The sequence below is a fragment of the Heptranchias perlo genome, chromosome 6, assembly GCF_035084215.1.
Source record: "Heptranchias perlo isolate sHepPer1 chromosome 6, sHepPer1.hap1, whole genome shotgun sequence".
NCBI classification, from domain to species: Eukaryota; Metazoa; Chordata; class Chondrichthyes; order Hexanchiformes; family Hexanchidae; genus Heptranchias; species Heptranchias perlo.
In genome coordinates, this window is record NC_090330.1 from 99,737,704 (window position 1) to 99,749,777 (window position 12,074).

The window sequence follows — 12,074 nt, forward strand, 5'->3', positions numbered from 1 at the left end:
GTAACAATGTCATTTATGGTATTTATTAAGTTTATATAAGTTTAGGGTAACACATTTATAAATGTTTTGTGTCTAAAACCAACAGTATCCTGCTAATCATTCTTATTATTTAGAAAATGGTTACAGCTCCTTATTTATAGTTTATGGAGATTTTACTATTAAATATAATTTAACATTATTGAAGTTTTTGAACTATTGCTTATGGTTGAGGTATCACAGTTTTGTTTAACAGGTGTTAGTTTAAAGCACACACTTAAAATGAAATGTTCCCAATAACAGGTTAACAGTTTTGTTCAAATGCGATTCAATGTAGGCAAAGTTGATTTCATTTTCTAAAAAAAATCCCTTGTGGCAAAACACTCATCATAATATCGATTGCTGTTTGAAAAATGAATAAAGTAAACCCAACATTAAACAAGTTGAATTTGGTCAAGAGGCATTTTGCACTGATAAACTTGCAGCTGCAAGTTTGAGATTATTAGAATGCACAGGGCCAAGGTTTAAACGTACATTATTACAGCAGTTAATTCACTTAGTCTTACCTCACCTTATTAACAAAATTTATGTAATTATGTTCCTTGCCTAGTCTTTAGCATTTCCATTGAAACCAACTGTAGGTACAAACATCTTGTGACATGTCTAAACCCAGCCAGCTGGGCATCATCGTGTAACAGCTCCTGATTCTCTGCCTAAACAGTTTCTGTGGTAGCGAATGTCAGTAACAACCATCCCTCCAGCTTCCATCCTTAAGAGAACTGAGAGCAGTAAGAGGCTTTGGAGGCTGAAGAAAACTGAAAAAAAAAGATATAATACAATAAATCACAGACCACAAAGTTTCCATTCCAGTTAAAACAATACATTATACATGTGTGGTTATTTTTCACTATTGCAGATCGCCAGACAGTTTTGGTTTTGCTGCACTTAACTTTGCCAACATAGGTTTATTTATCCTGCAAGAACATCTCTTTTACAAGAGAGGAACCTTGTGATGATGATGATTAAGGTGATGCTGAAAATGATCAGCCTTACGTTCTTTGAATGTTACTAGATGATCAAACAATTTTATTAAACTTTAAAACTGCACTTTGGATCTCAATTAAGTAATACAGCAATAAACTGGAAGCTGAGAATTACAGAAGTGTATATCCTAATACCCTAAGGCCAAAGAACCCGAGGGTACTGTTATAGAGTCACAAACATGGTCTTTTCTGCAATCTTAGGGCTGTCTGTAGCTCAGAAACAGTGGTTAATATTTATTTTTATGCATTTCCCTACATTACAACAGTGATTACACTTCAAAAGTACTTACTTGGCTATGAAACACTTTGGTAATCATCATGAAAGGCAATATATAAATACAAGTGCTTTCTTCCTTTCTTTTACAAAAAATATTGAATTAAATACATTTTTTTTTTAAATGGGAAATATTTGTACCCATTTTGATGAATCTATGACCTGGAAATAACTGTGATATTAATGAATGGTTAATGTATGACATTATTTTATTGGAGGCCTAACCCATTTAAAATAAATAGATTAACATCTGCATTAAAAATGCAGACTGAAAAATGTCACAGAAGACAGTCCATTCATCCGTTAATATGGTGAACAGCCATTTCTAGGATTACATTTGGGGCCCGAATTTAGCAGGCCTGCGGGTTCCCAGCGGGTGGTCCTCCGGGAGCGTGGTCAACACGCTCGGCGAAATTAGTGGGTTGCCCGCGCGATCGTAGCAGGCAACCCACTAATAGGAATCAATTACCTGCTCCTCCGGGGTCCACGGCGCTGGCCTGCGCGTCGGGCGGGCTGCGCATGCGCAGTACGATCTGTCAGCTGGAGGCTCTCCAGTTAAAGGGGCAGTCCTCCACTGACAGATGCTGCAACCAATGGGACAAATTGCAGCATGGAGCAGCCCAGGGGGAAGGCTGCTCCCAGTTTAATGATGCCTCACCCCAGCTATCATCAGATGGGGTGAGGAGGAGGGGGAGGACACAGATCTTCCCCCCGGCGGGCGGGAGGAAGCGGCCTGCCTCTGCCACCAAGAAGGCCTGGCTCGAGGTGGCAGAGGGGGTCACCTGCGCCACCAACATATCGCCCACCTGCATACAGTGCAGGAGGCGCTGCAATGACCGCAGTAGGTCAGCCGCAGTGAGAACACGAAGTCTTTCCCCTACACTCCGTCTGCCACAACACTGCCCCCACCCCACATCTCCTTCGGCACCGCCAACACTATTCTGTCACATCACCCTTCATACCCACTCACACCCCATCCTCATCTTACCTCCACCTACTCACCTCGCCAGTACTCACCCTGCCACTAACACGCAACCCACTCCTCATACAATCTCATTGCTCCATCCCATACTCACCCTCTCGTGCATCTCCCTCACGGCGAGCCTCACTCAACCTGCCACCACCTGTGGTGCAGCCACAGGGCATGCATCACATATGTGCAGTAGGCAGCGTAAGGCAAACGTCTCGTCAGCATGAAGGGGGTGCACAAGGGTGTCTGAGGGTTTGTCATGGGTGTTACCCATATTGAATTTCAGAGCAACAAACAGCACACATTATATTGACACCACCACTGCCATGTCTCCGCGAATCCTGTCCGTTGTGTCCAATAATGCCCGCTCCTGGGTATCACTATGAGGACCCACCACTGATGCCACCCATCGTGTTACTGCAGAGTAGGTGCAGGTGTATTTGCAGGGCTCTTCCGCGCAGACGACTGAGAGACATCGGCGGTGTAGCCGACTGCACCCTGGAAGGATGCGGAGGAGAAGGTGTGGAGGGCAGTGGTGACTTTGCCAGCGACAGGTAAGCAGTTGGTGCTGGGGCCAGCCAGGAGCAGCTCGGCATGAAAGAGGCTGCAGATCTCCACGACTACATGTCGAGCGAATCTGCGCCTCCCTGTGCACTGCTGCTCAGAGAGGTCCGGGGAGCTGCGCCTCGGTCTGTGGACCCTGTGGCGAGGGTAGTGCCCTCTGCGACGCGTCTCTCTCTGCGGTAGCCCTCCCTCCTGCTGTGCAGGTGGGCGTGCAATAACACCGTGTTGGGGGGATCCACGTCTCTGCGGCGGACGGCGTGGACTGCGAGGCTGCTGGTGCTGGTCATGCTCTTCGTCCTCCGAGGGTCTCCACACACCACCCAACTGGCAGGTTTTGGTCTGAGGGGTTGTGCAGGGTAGGTGTGTGGTTCCTCGGACTGGGGCTGCGGTTTCGTGTCGGTCTGTCCTCTGGCTTGGCGGGGGGTGGTGGAGGGCAGGGGTTGCCCTATGTGACGCGGTGGCCTCCTGCGTGGGTGAGGGCTCTCCCCCGTGGAGCGCACCTTGGCACCTGCCACAGGCTGCTGGCTGCAACACGCCTGGTTGGAGGGAGACTGTTTCCCCCAGTGTGGGAAACTCACTGCCTTGAACCGAAAATCCCACACTTCCTCTTTTGACAGCTGCTTCAGCTCATTAACTGACCACAACGAGCAAGGTAAGTACTCTCAAGTGGAACCCCGCTGGCTTTAATTGCCTGCGGGATTCCCACCAGCGGGGCTTGCGCGCGCAGCCCCGCACGTCAGCGCGGTACCCGGAAGTGGCCGGGATTTCGTCGCGATCCGGTCACGTGACCGGAGATCGGGATTTTCGGGGCCACCCCGCTGGGAACCCGCCGGAAACACGATCCTAAAATCGAGCCCTTGGTGTTATGTGACTTTGCGTTATGTCTGCTATTGCCCAATGATATGACTCACAAAAGGCTTACAGAAGTCAATTTGCTGGCAATAAATAAGTTGTTTTCAACATATGACGGCTCTTCTACTAATTGCACTTAACACTTCAGCCCAATGATGTAATAATTGGTAAGTAACAACAACTTTTATGGAAGACTAGTCGATCTCTTGTGTTGTTGCACATGGAGAGTGTCAAGAGTAAGTGTCGCCATCAGGCGAAATGGGGTTACAGGGTGGGAGATAGTTGGATCAGGGTGGGTAGACATCATTCAGTCACTAAGGGTAATAATTCAGTCCTTATTTTTGTATTTCCACTATAAATTGTTATAACCACATTTATAATGTAAACTGCCTATGTAACTTTTTGCGCTATAATTATAGCCTTCCACACCCAAGTACCTCCATTGACAAGGGGGTAAAATTATGCATAGGTAGTTTCTATTATAATCGTGGACATAAAGATTCATAAAATGGAAACAGTTGACAGGAACTGTGCGTATTTTTAACATTTTGTCCGTCCGTCCCTCTGTCTGTCCATCCATCAACTGGGCTATATTTGATAATAAATGGGGCAGAACTGAGGGCATCAAAACAATTACTAGCTGCTGGGGAAAGGTATTAGAGGGCAACTGAGACCTGTGAAACTGGGCTCCATTTTGAGCCACATCCATTTACGAGAGGAGTGAAGAAAATTGATGGGGAATTTAAAAAGATGATAATTTAGCAAGACTGGTTGAAAGTTTGAGCATTTAAAGCAAAACCATTTAGCCACAACACTGTCACTTCAATTTATTTCCCAAATTGGGAAATCACAGTTATTTTACAACTTATACATAAACACTTAAAGGACTCTCCACTTAGCTCTAAAAAGGTACAGTCTGTGAAACACAGGCGTGGGAGTGGGATTAAGTTTCATCAGTTCCTGAAACACATTAAATGGAATTGCTTCATGGAAATGGAGCAGATATAAAATAAGCTGCACTCGAGTACTCGATCCTCACCTCTCACTGAATAATCACAAAACAGCAGTCAGCAAGGGTTAACAGCTGACATCACCAAAAGTAGAAACTAGATTGGGAACAAATAAAACCATTTATTTCACAGATAAATAGTTCTGATTATAAAAGAAAAACTCACCTTCGGACTGGTTGTGCTAATTTGCTCCTGGGTATTCCACTACCTCCAATGGCAGATGTTGGTCTGGGAAGGCCACTCCGACCTGGTATTCCTGTGTTTCCAGGCCTATTTGGTAACGGGATGCCAGTGCCGGAGATGGAATGCAAACTGACAGACGTATGGATCCCATTTGTGTTACTCACTGTGGGACTTACATATGCCGTTGCTTTAGGTGGTTGTCGGACTGACAATGGAAAATGGCCAACGCTGTTGACTCGGTGTTGAAGTTTATTTAGAGAAGGGCCTACAAATTAAGTGCAGATCAGGATTACTCATAACAAATTTATTCATTTCCCCTCTATGAACTTGCAGGAGTTTTAACCTTAAGTTAGGCCATTTTTAAGACTGCTTGAGCATTACACTCAATTGCAGTGATCTTAAAATTGAAATGATGCCTTTAAAAAATTTCAGTGATAACCATACAGTAGTATACCTCTGCAGCATTTCCCTGGCAACATATGCTCCATTGTGTCAAGCTGTCAAGCTTGGGCTGGAAGCTGGTAGAATCAAACTGCTATCTTACCTACTTGCATTCAGCCCCTTTGTTGCTGCATTAGGTTTTAAGCAGTGGGCACAAAAGGTATGAGGATCAGAGTACGCTAAGCAAATAATATGCAGCTCCTCCTGGCAGTTGCAAACTGATTGTGAGGTAGTTCTAATTCAACATGAACATATCTGATATAATTTGCGATGAACTAGGCTGAGGGGCCAATGCACTGAACATTAAAAAAAAAACTTTGGGGTTTCATTTGTTATTGCTCTGGTCACAATGGAGCATGCTGCACCATATTCAGTCAAACAAAGAGATTGTTAATTCAACATAGAAACAAGTGGCTACGTGGCATCACTTTGTGTCACTCAGTAACTAGGGCCCTACTTTCTGGAACTCCCTCACTGTACACCTCAGCCTTCGTCACTTCCCTGCTTGCTTCCAAAAGCTTCCAAAGACCCCTTCTCTTTGAGTAGGTTTTCTGCCCTTCCCAAAGCTTCGAGTTTCCTAGCTCCTCATTGCTACGTGTCAATTTTTGTCCTCAATCCTGCAAAGCACTCAAACGTCTCTCTGCACATTAGGAAATGCTATAGAAATCTAAATTGCTATTTTATCCCCCCCATTGCTACTAACCTTAAAGTGATAAATACAAATCTTACAATATCTCAGTGGCAAGTTTCAGCTAGTGTCATTGACAAAGCGAGATTATGATCACTAGTTTTCATGACTGGCTATCCTCTTACACATTTGCCCATTGTGCAAACTTGGGAATATTTTTATTCCAATTTCCCTTAAAACAGGCTCACAGCTGATCTACTGGCAAAGAATAAAATAAGCAAACAATAAGCAGCCTCTATCAGCAGGTCGCATATTGTTAACACGTGCCTCTTCCCCTTCAGTCGATATCCGCCTCAGGAGGTACAGTGCTCGATGTGGGGGCGGGAAGGGTTATCTGCATTGCTGTAGAGAGCTGAGCTTGTTTTACTCGGCATCGGCAGATCAGCTGTTTCTGCCAGCGGAGTTTTTGGAGGTGAAGTTTATTTGGATTGGATGGGGTGGGATGAAAAGCACAGATTAGATCAAGCTCAATCCCATCCTCACCTGACATCCACTTTCCAACAGGAGTAACTGGATAGCAGTCAAGAGCTGGAACCATGGCTGATTTTCCCTTCCATAGACTGTGGATAAACTTCTCATCCAAAATCTGCTGCCCATATCCTAACGCATACCAAGTCCCGTTCACCCATCACCCCTGTGCTTGCTGAGCTACACTGGCTCCAGGAATGCTTCGATTTTAAAATTCTCAGTCTTGTTTTCAAATCCCTCCATGGCCTCGCCCCTCCCTATCTCTGTAACCTCCTCCAGCCCTCCTTCAATTCTTGCCTCTTGCGCATCCCTGATTTTCATCACTCCAGCAATGGCGGCCCTACCTTCAGCTGCCTAGGTCCTAAGCTCTGGAATTCCCTCCCTAAACCTCTCTACCCTCCTTTAAAGCACTCCTTAGAACCTACTTCTTACCTGTCCTAATAGCTCCTCATGTAGCTTGGTGTCAAATTTTATTCGATTACACTCCCATGAAGTATCTTGGATGTTTTAATACATTAATGGTGCTTTATAAATGCAAACTGTTGTTGTTGTTGGATACAGAGGTCAATTTTACCAGTCCTACAACAACCTCAGTTGAGGTCAGTTGAATTAGCACAGGATCAAACTCAGAACCTTCCAGTCTGTATGGTTCAGTTACTTACTGCTTTTGCCAACTAATCCATTGAGGGCACATTAAATATTTATGTGAATTATAAAGCATAACTAAAGTTCATAGAACAAGGTCTTGAGTAGTGGAAGCCAGATGTCTTAATGGGATTGAAGAGGTTTGCAATTTTAGTGATTTTTTTGTGAAAAATTCTATGATTTTGTTTATAACTGAACAAATAAAAGTTCAGCAGAGATTTTAAAATGTTAATATTAACATCAAACACATCAGAGATACCAGCACTGGAACCTGAAAAACAATGACGGTGGTGAAAAATCAGTTCAAAGAGCTGGAACGGGAGAAGGCAAACTGTTTCAAATCGAACTGCTGAGGTTCTTTGTATTTGGTGGAAAACATTGTAAAGAATGAATAACCAAGTATAAAAATGATTTTAGGCAGAATAGTGAAATTTAAGAAATGTTGATAAACCCTCAAGTAGGGATAGTTATCATCTGCGTAAATTCCCTTTTTAATAAAAATACTCTCTCCTAGGACTGATTTTGCTCTTTTCAATATGACAAACTTACAGGATTTATTAGCTCAGATTTCTCTCTCCCTTCCTATTTGCTAAGACAAATTTTCCTTTGAAAGGTTTTAAATGTGACATTTGCTAGATCTTGTCACTGTGCCTACATTTTATCCATTTATTTTCTACAGTTTCAATGCCAGTTGTGGCAACAAATATACAATTTTCTTCATTTAACACTGGTGTTATTAGGTTTCTCTCAGGTATAGTAGAAAGATCAAGACTACCTAAAAAAAAACTGTTTTAACTTCACAAAAACTAGCTATGGAGAGTACAAGGAGGTCAAAAGATTAATGCCCAAAATTCATTCTATTCCAGGCTAACCCATGAGTAAGAAAAAAATTCCCTCATTCCTGCTGTTCCTATGTGATTCCTAGAATTTATTAGCGAGGCAGCTCTGACAGAAGCTTGGGAGAAAGTCACTTGTTCACCCTTTTAGCCCAAGGAATGGTACGCGGCTCAACAAGATGAATATTTAAAAACTGGTGTTGGAAAGAAGAGATCACAGAAAATCAAATTGGCAAAGGTAGTTTGGAGGATGGGTTCATGGAATGCATTCGAGGCTGTTTCCTAGAGCAATATGTCATGGAACCAACCAGGGAACAGGCTATTTTAGATCTTGTATTGTGTAATGAGACAGGATTAATTAATAATCTTACAGTAAAGGATCCTCAGGGGAAGAGTGATCATAATATGATAGAATTTTTCACATTGAGTTTGAGTGACATACTTAAGTCCGAAACTAAAGTCCTAAACTTAAACAAAGCTAATTACATAGGTATGAGGAGCAAGTTGGCTAAGGTAGATTCAGAAAATAAATTAAAGGGTATGACGGTTGAAAAACAATGGCAAACATTTAAAGAAATATTTCAAAACTTTCAACAAATATACATTCCATTGAGAAATAAAAACTCCACGGAAAAAGTGACCCACCCATTGCTAACTAAAGAGGTTAAGGATAGTATTAGATTAAAAGAAGAGCCCTATAATGCTGCCAAGAAAAGTAGTGAGCCTGAGGATTGGGAAAGTTTTAGAAACCAGTAAAGGATGACCAAAAATTTGATAGAAAGGGAGAAAATAGAATATGAAAGAAAACTAGCAAGAAATATAAAAACAGATTGTAAGAGCTTCTACAAGTATGTAAAAAGGAAGAAAGTAGCAAAAGTAAATGTTGGTCCCCTAGAAGCAGAGACAAGAGAAATTATAATGGGGAAATCAGGAAATGGCAGATGTGTTTAACAAATATTTTGTATCTGTCTTCACAGTAGAGGACACAAAAAGCATACCAGAAATAGTGGGGAACCAAGGGGCTAATGCAAGTGAGGAACTTAAAGTAATTACCATTAGAGAAAAAGTACTTGAGAAACTAATGGGACTAAAAGCCGATAAATCCCTTGGACCTGATGGTCTACATCTGAGGGTTCTAAAAGAGGTGGCTGCAGAGATAATGGATGCATTAGTTATGATCTTCCAAAATTCCCTAGATGCTAGAACGGTCCCAGCGAATTGATAGGTAGCAAATGTAACCCCGCTATTCACGAAAGGAGGGAGAAAGAAAACAGGGAACTACAGGCCAGTTAGCCTGACATCAGTTGTCAGGAAAATGCTGGAATCCATTATTAAGGAAGTGGTAACAGGACACTTAGAACATCATTATATGATTAGGCAAAGTCAACATGGTTTTATGGAAGGGAAATAGTGTTTGACAAATCTATTAGAGTTTGTTGAGGATGTAACTAGCAGGCTAGATAAAGGGGAACCAGTGGATGTGGTATATTTGGATTTTCAAAAGGCGCCACATAAAAGGTTGTTACACAAGATAAGGGCTCATGGGGTTGGGGATAACATATTAGCACGGATAGAGGATTGGTTAACTGACAGAAAACAGAGACTAGGGATAAACGGGTCATTTTCAGGTTGGCAGGCTGTAACTAGTGGGGTACCGCAAGGATCGGTGCTTGGGCCTCAGCTATTTACGATCTATATTTATGACTTGGATGAAGGGACCGAGTGTAATGCATCCAAGTTTACTGATGATACAAAGCTTGGTGGGAAAGTAAGCAGTGAGGAGGTCACAAAGTGTCTGCAATGGGATATAGGCAGGTTAAGTGAGTGGGCAAGAAGGTGGCAGATGGAGTATAATGTGGGGAAATATGTGAGCTTATTCACTTTGGTATGAAGAATAGAAAAACAGAATATTTTTTAAATGGTGAGAAATTATTAAATGTTGGTGTTCAGAGAGACTTGGGTGTCCTGGTACAAGAAACACAAAAAGTTAGCATGCAGGTACGGCAGGCAATTAGGAAAGCAAATGGCATGTTGACCTTTATTGCAAGTGGGTTGGAGTTCAAGAGTAAGGAAGTCTTACTACAATTGTACAGGGCTTTGGTGAGACCTCACCTGGAGTACTGCGTACAGGTTTGGTCTCCTTACCTCAGGAAGGATATACTTGCCTTAGAGGCGGTGCAACGGAGGTTCACTAGATTGATTCCTGGGAATAGAGGGTTCTCCTATGAGGAGAGGTTGAGTAGAATGGGCCTATACATCTCTGGAGTTTAAAAGAATGAGAGGTGATCTCATTGAAACATATAAGATTCTGAGGGGGCTTGACAGGATAGATGCTGAGAGATTGTTTCCCCTGGCTTGAGAGTCTAGAACTAGAAGGCATGGTTGCAGGAAAAGGGGTCGGCCATTTAGGACTGAGATGATGAGGAGGAATTTCTTCATTCAGAGGGTTGTAATTCTTTGGAATTCTCTACCCCAGAGGGCTGTGGATGCCGAGTTGTTGAGTTTATTCAAGGCTGAGATAGATAGATTTTTGGACTCTAGGGGAATTAAGGGAAATGGGAATCGGGCAGGAAAATGGAGTTGAGGTTGAAGATAAGCCATGATTTGATTGAATAGTGGAGCAGGCTCGAGGGGCTGTATGGCCGACTCCTGCTCCTATTTCTTATGTTCTTAAAAAGGCAGTCCAAATTGTTCAGATCACAGGACAACATTATACATTATGCAATGGAATAAGGAATATAATCATTAGAGAACTAAACTGACCTCACATGATAAAGGTTGCTCACAGGCATAATTTATACTCACATGCTGGTGATTGGAGTCGTGAAAGTCCATTCTGTAGGTTTGAATCAAAACTTCTGCTATTCTTAAAAGAATCAGGTGAACTGGCAGCACTGAATGAACGGGCGAGGTTTGGCATACTGCGTCTGAGTTTCTCTGCAGCAAAAAAAAAGTTAAGTTCAGCCACGAACCTAAGGTTTATGCCACCGCACTTTCACAACAAAGCAAATTTGTTCAGAGTGCAGCAAAGGTTTAGTGTTATTTTTATTTTAAAAATGGAAATGAAAAAAACTGCATATGTTGGAAATCCAATGTATAAACAAAAATTGCTTTAAGTCCACAGCAAGCCAATATCTGAAAACAGATAAACAGGTAAGCATTTCAAGTAGAGTTCCTTCATCAAATCCATTCTAATAGAGGGTCTACTGCCCAGACATGAGCCCATCTTTTCTCTGATCAGATGCTGTGCGAGCTACTGTATATTTCTAGTATTTTCTGTTTTGACTCCAATAGAAAGAATTGTTTATATTCACCACAGTTTAACATTTTTTGAAGTTCCTTCAATATTCGTTGACAAAGGAAGCAGTATGCTAGGTTTCCCCCAACTGTTGGCTACCCATGAGACTATGTTCATGGTGCATCAAGAAGCATCCCCCATCAGACACGATAACAGATATGGTGGCGCACCAATCACATCCATCAGTGTGTAATTTGATTACCCAGGTCAGAAGCAGACAGCCAATGCCTGAGGGTCTCTACAGATTGAATGCGGTGAGTCCCTGGAGAGAAGCAAAGAACTCCTTATCGCTTTTTTTTAAAAAGGAAACTTGTATTTTAAAATCGGAAGATGCCCAGAACAGCTATGTGAATTTCTACTAAGCACAAAATTAGGATTCCTTCATTATTAGGCACATGGCAATTTACATCATACACAGAATGAGTTTATAAGTACTTTGCATGAACACACTCATGCAGCTCATAAATAAGCTATGTTAAAATAGAATATAGTGCATATCAAAAGGCTAACAAGGACACAGAATATGTGTTATAATCAAGAGATGGAGTTTAGAAAAAAACTGAGGAATGTGGTACATTTGACAAAAATGAAAACACAAAAGGTTCATCACTGCAATGCAAGGACACCCACTCATGAACAAGATTAATATTATATTGCTTATGAGGAAACTCAGTGTTCATTGGATGTTACAATGAATTATAAACATCTCGTCATGAATCTTATCAGAACGTTAACATAAATCATACAAATATTTAAGATATTAAAGTTATTTTTTTTAACTAAACCTTTCTACAAATACTATCTTTTATAAAGCTTTTAAATGTTT

The 12,074-nt window shown here is 42.0% G+C and overlaps 1 protein-coding gene across 1 annotated transcript in view; it reads right to left on the minus strand.

The window, feature by feature from the left end:
* Positions 1 to 204: 204 nt before the first annotated feature.
* The window catches only part of slain1a (SLAIN motif family, member 1a), a 78,453-nt gene continuing 66,583 nt past the window's right edge, over positions 205 to 12,074 (minus strand). Inside the window, exons 5-7 of the mRNA XM_067985490.1 lie at positions 10,756 to 10,887; positions 4,855 to 5,137; positions 205 to 791 (exon numbers count right to left, since the gene is read on the minus strand). Coding sequence (XP_067841591.1) covers positions 716 to 791; positions 4,855 to 5,137; positions 10,756 to 10,887 — 491 coding nt within the window. The 3' untranslated portion in view covers positions 205 to 715. The remainder of the gene's footprint in view (positions 792 to 4,854; positions 5,138 to 10,755; positions 10,888 to 12,074) is intronic.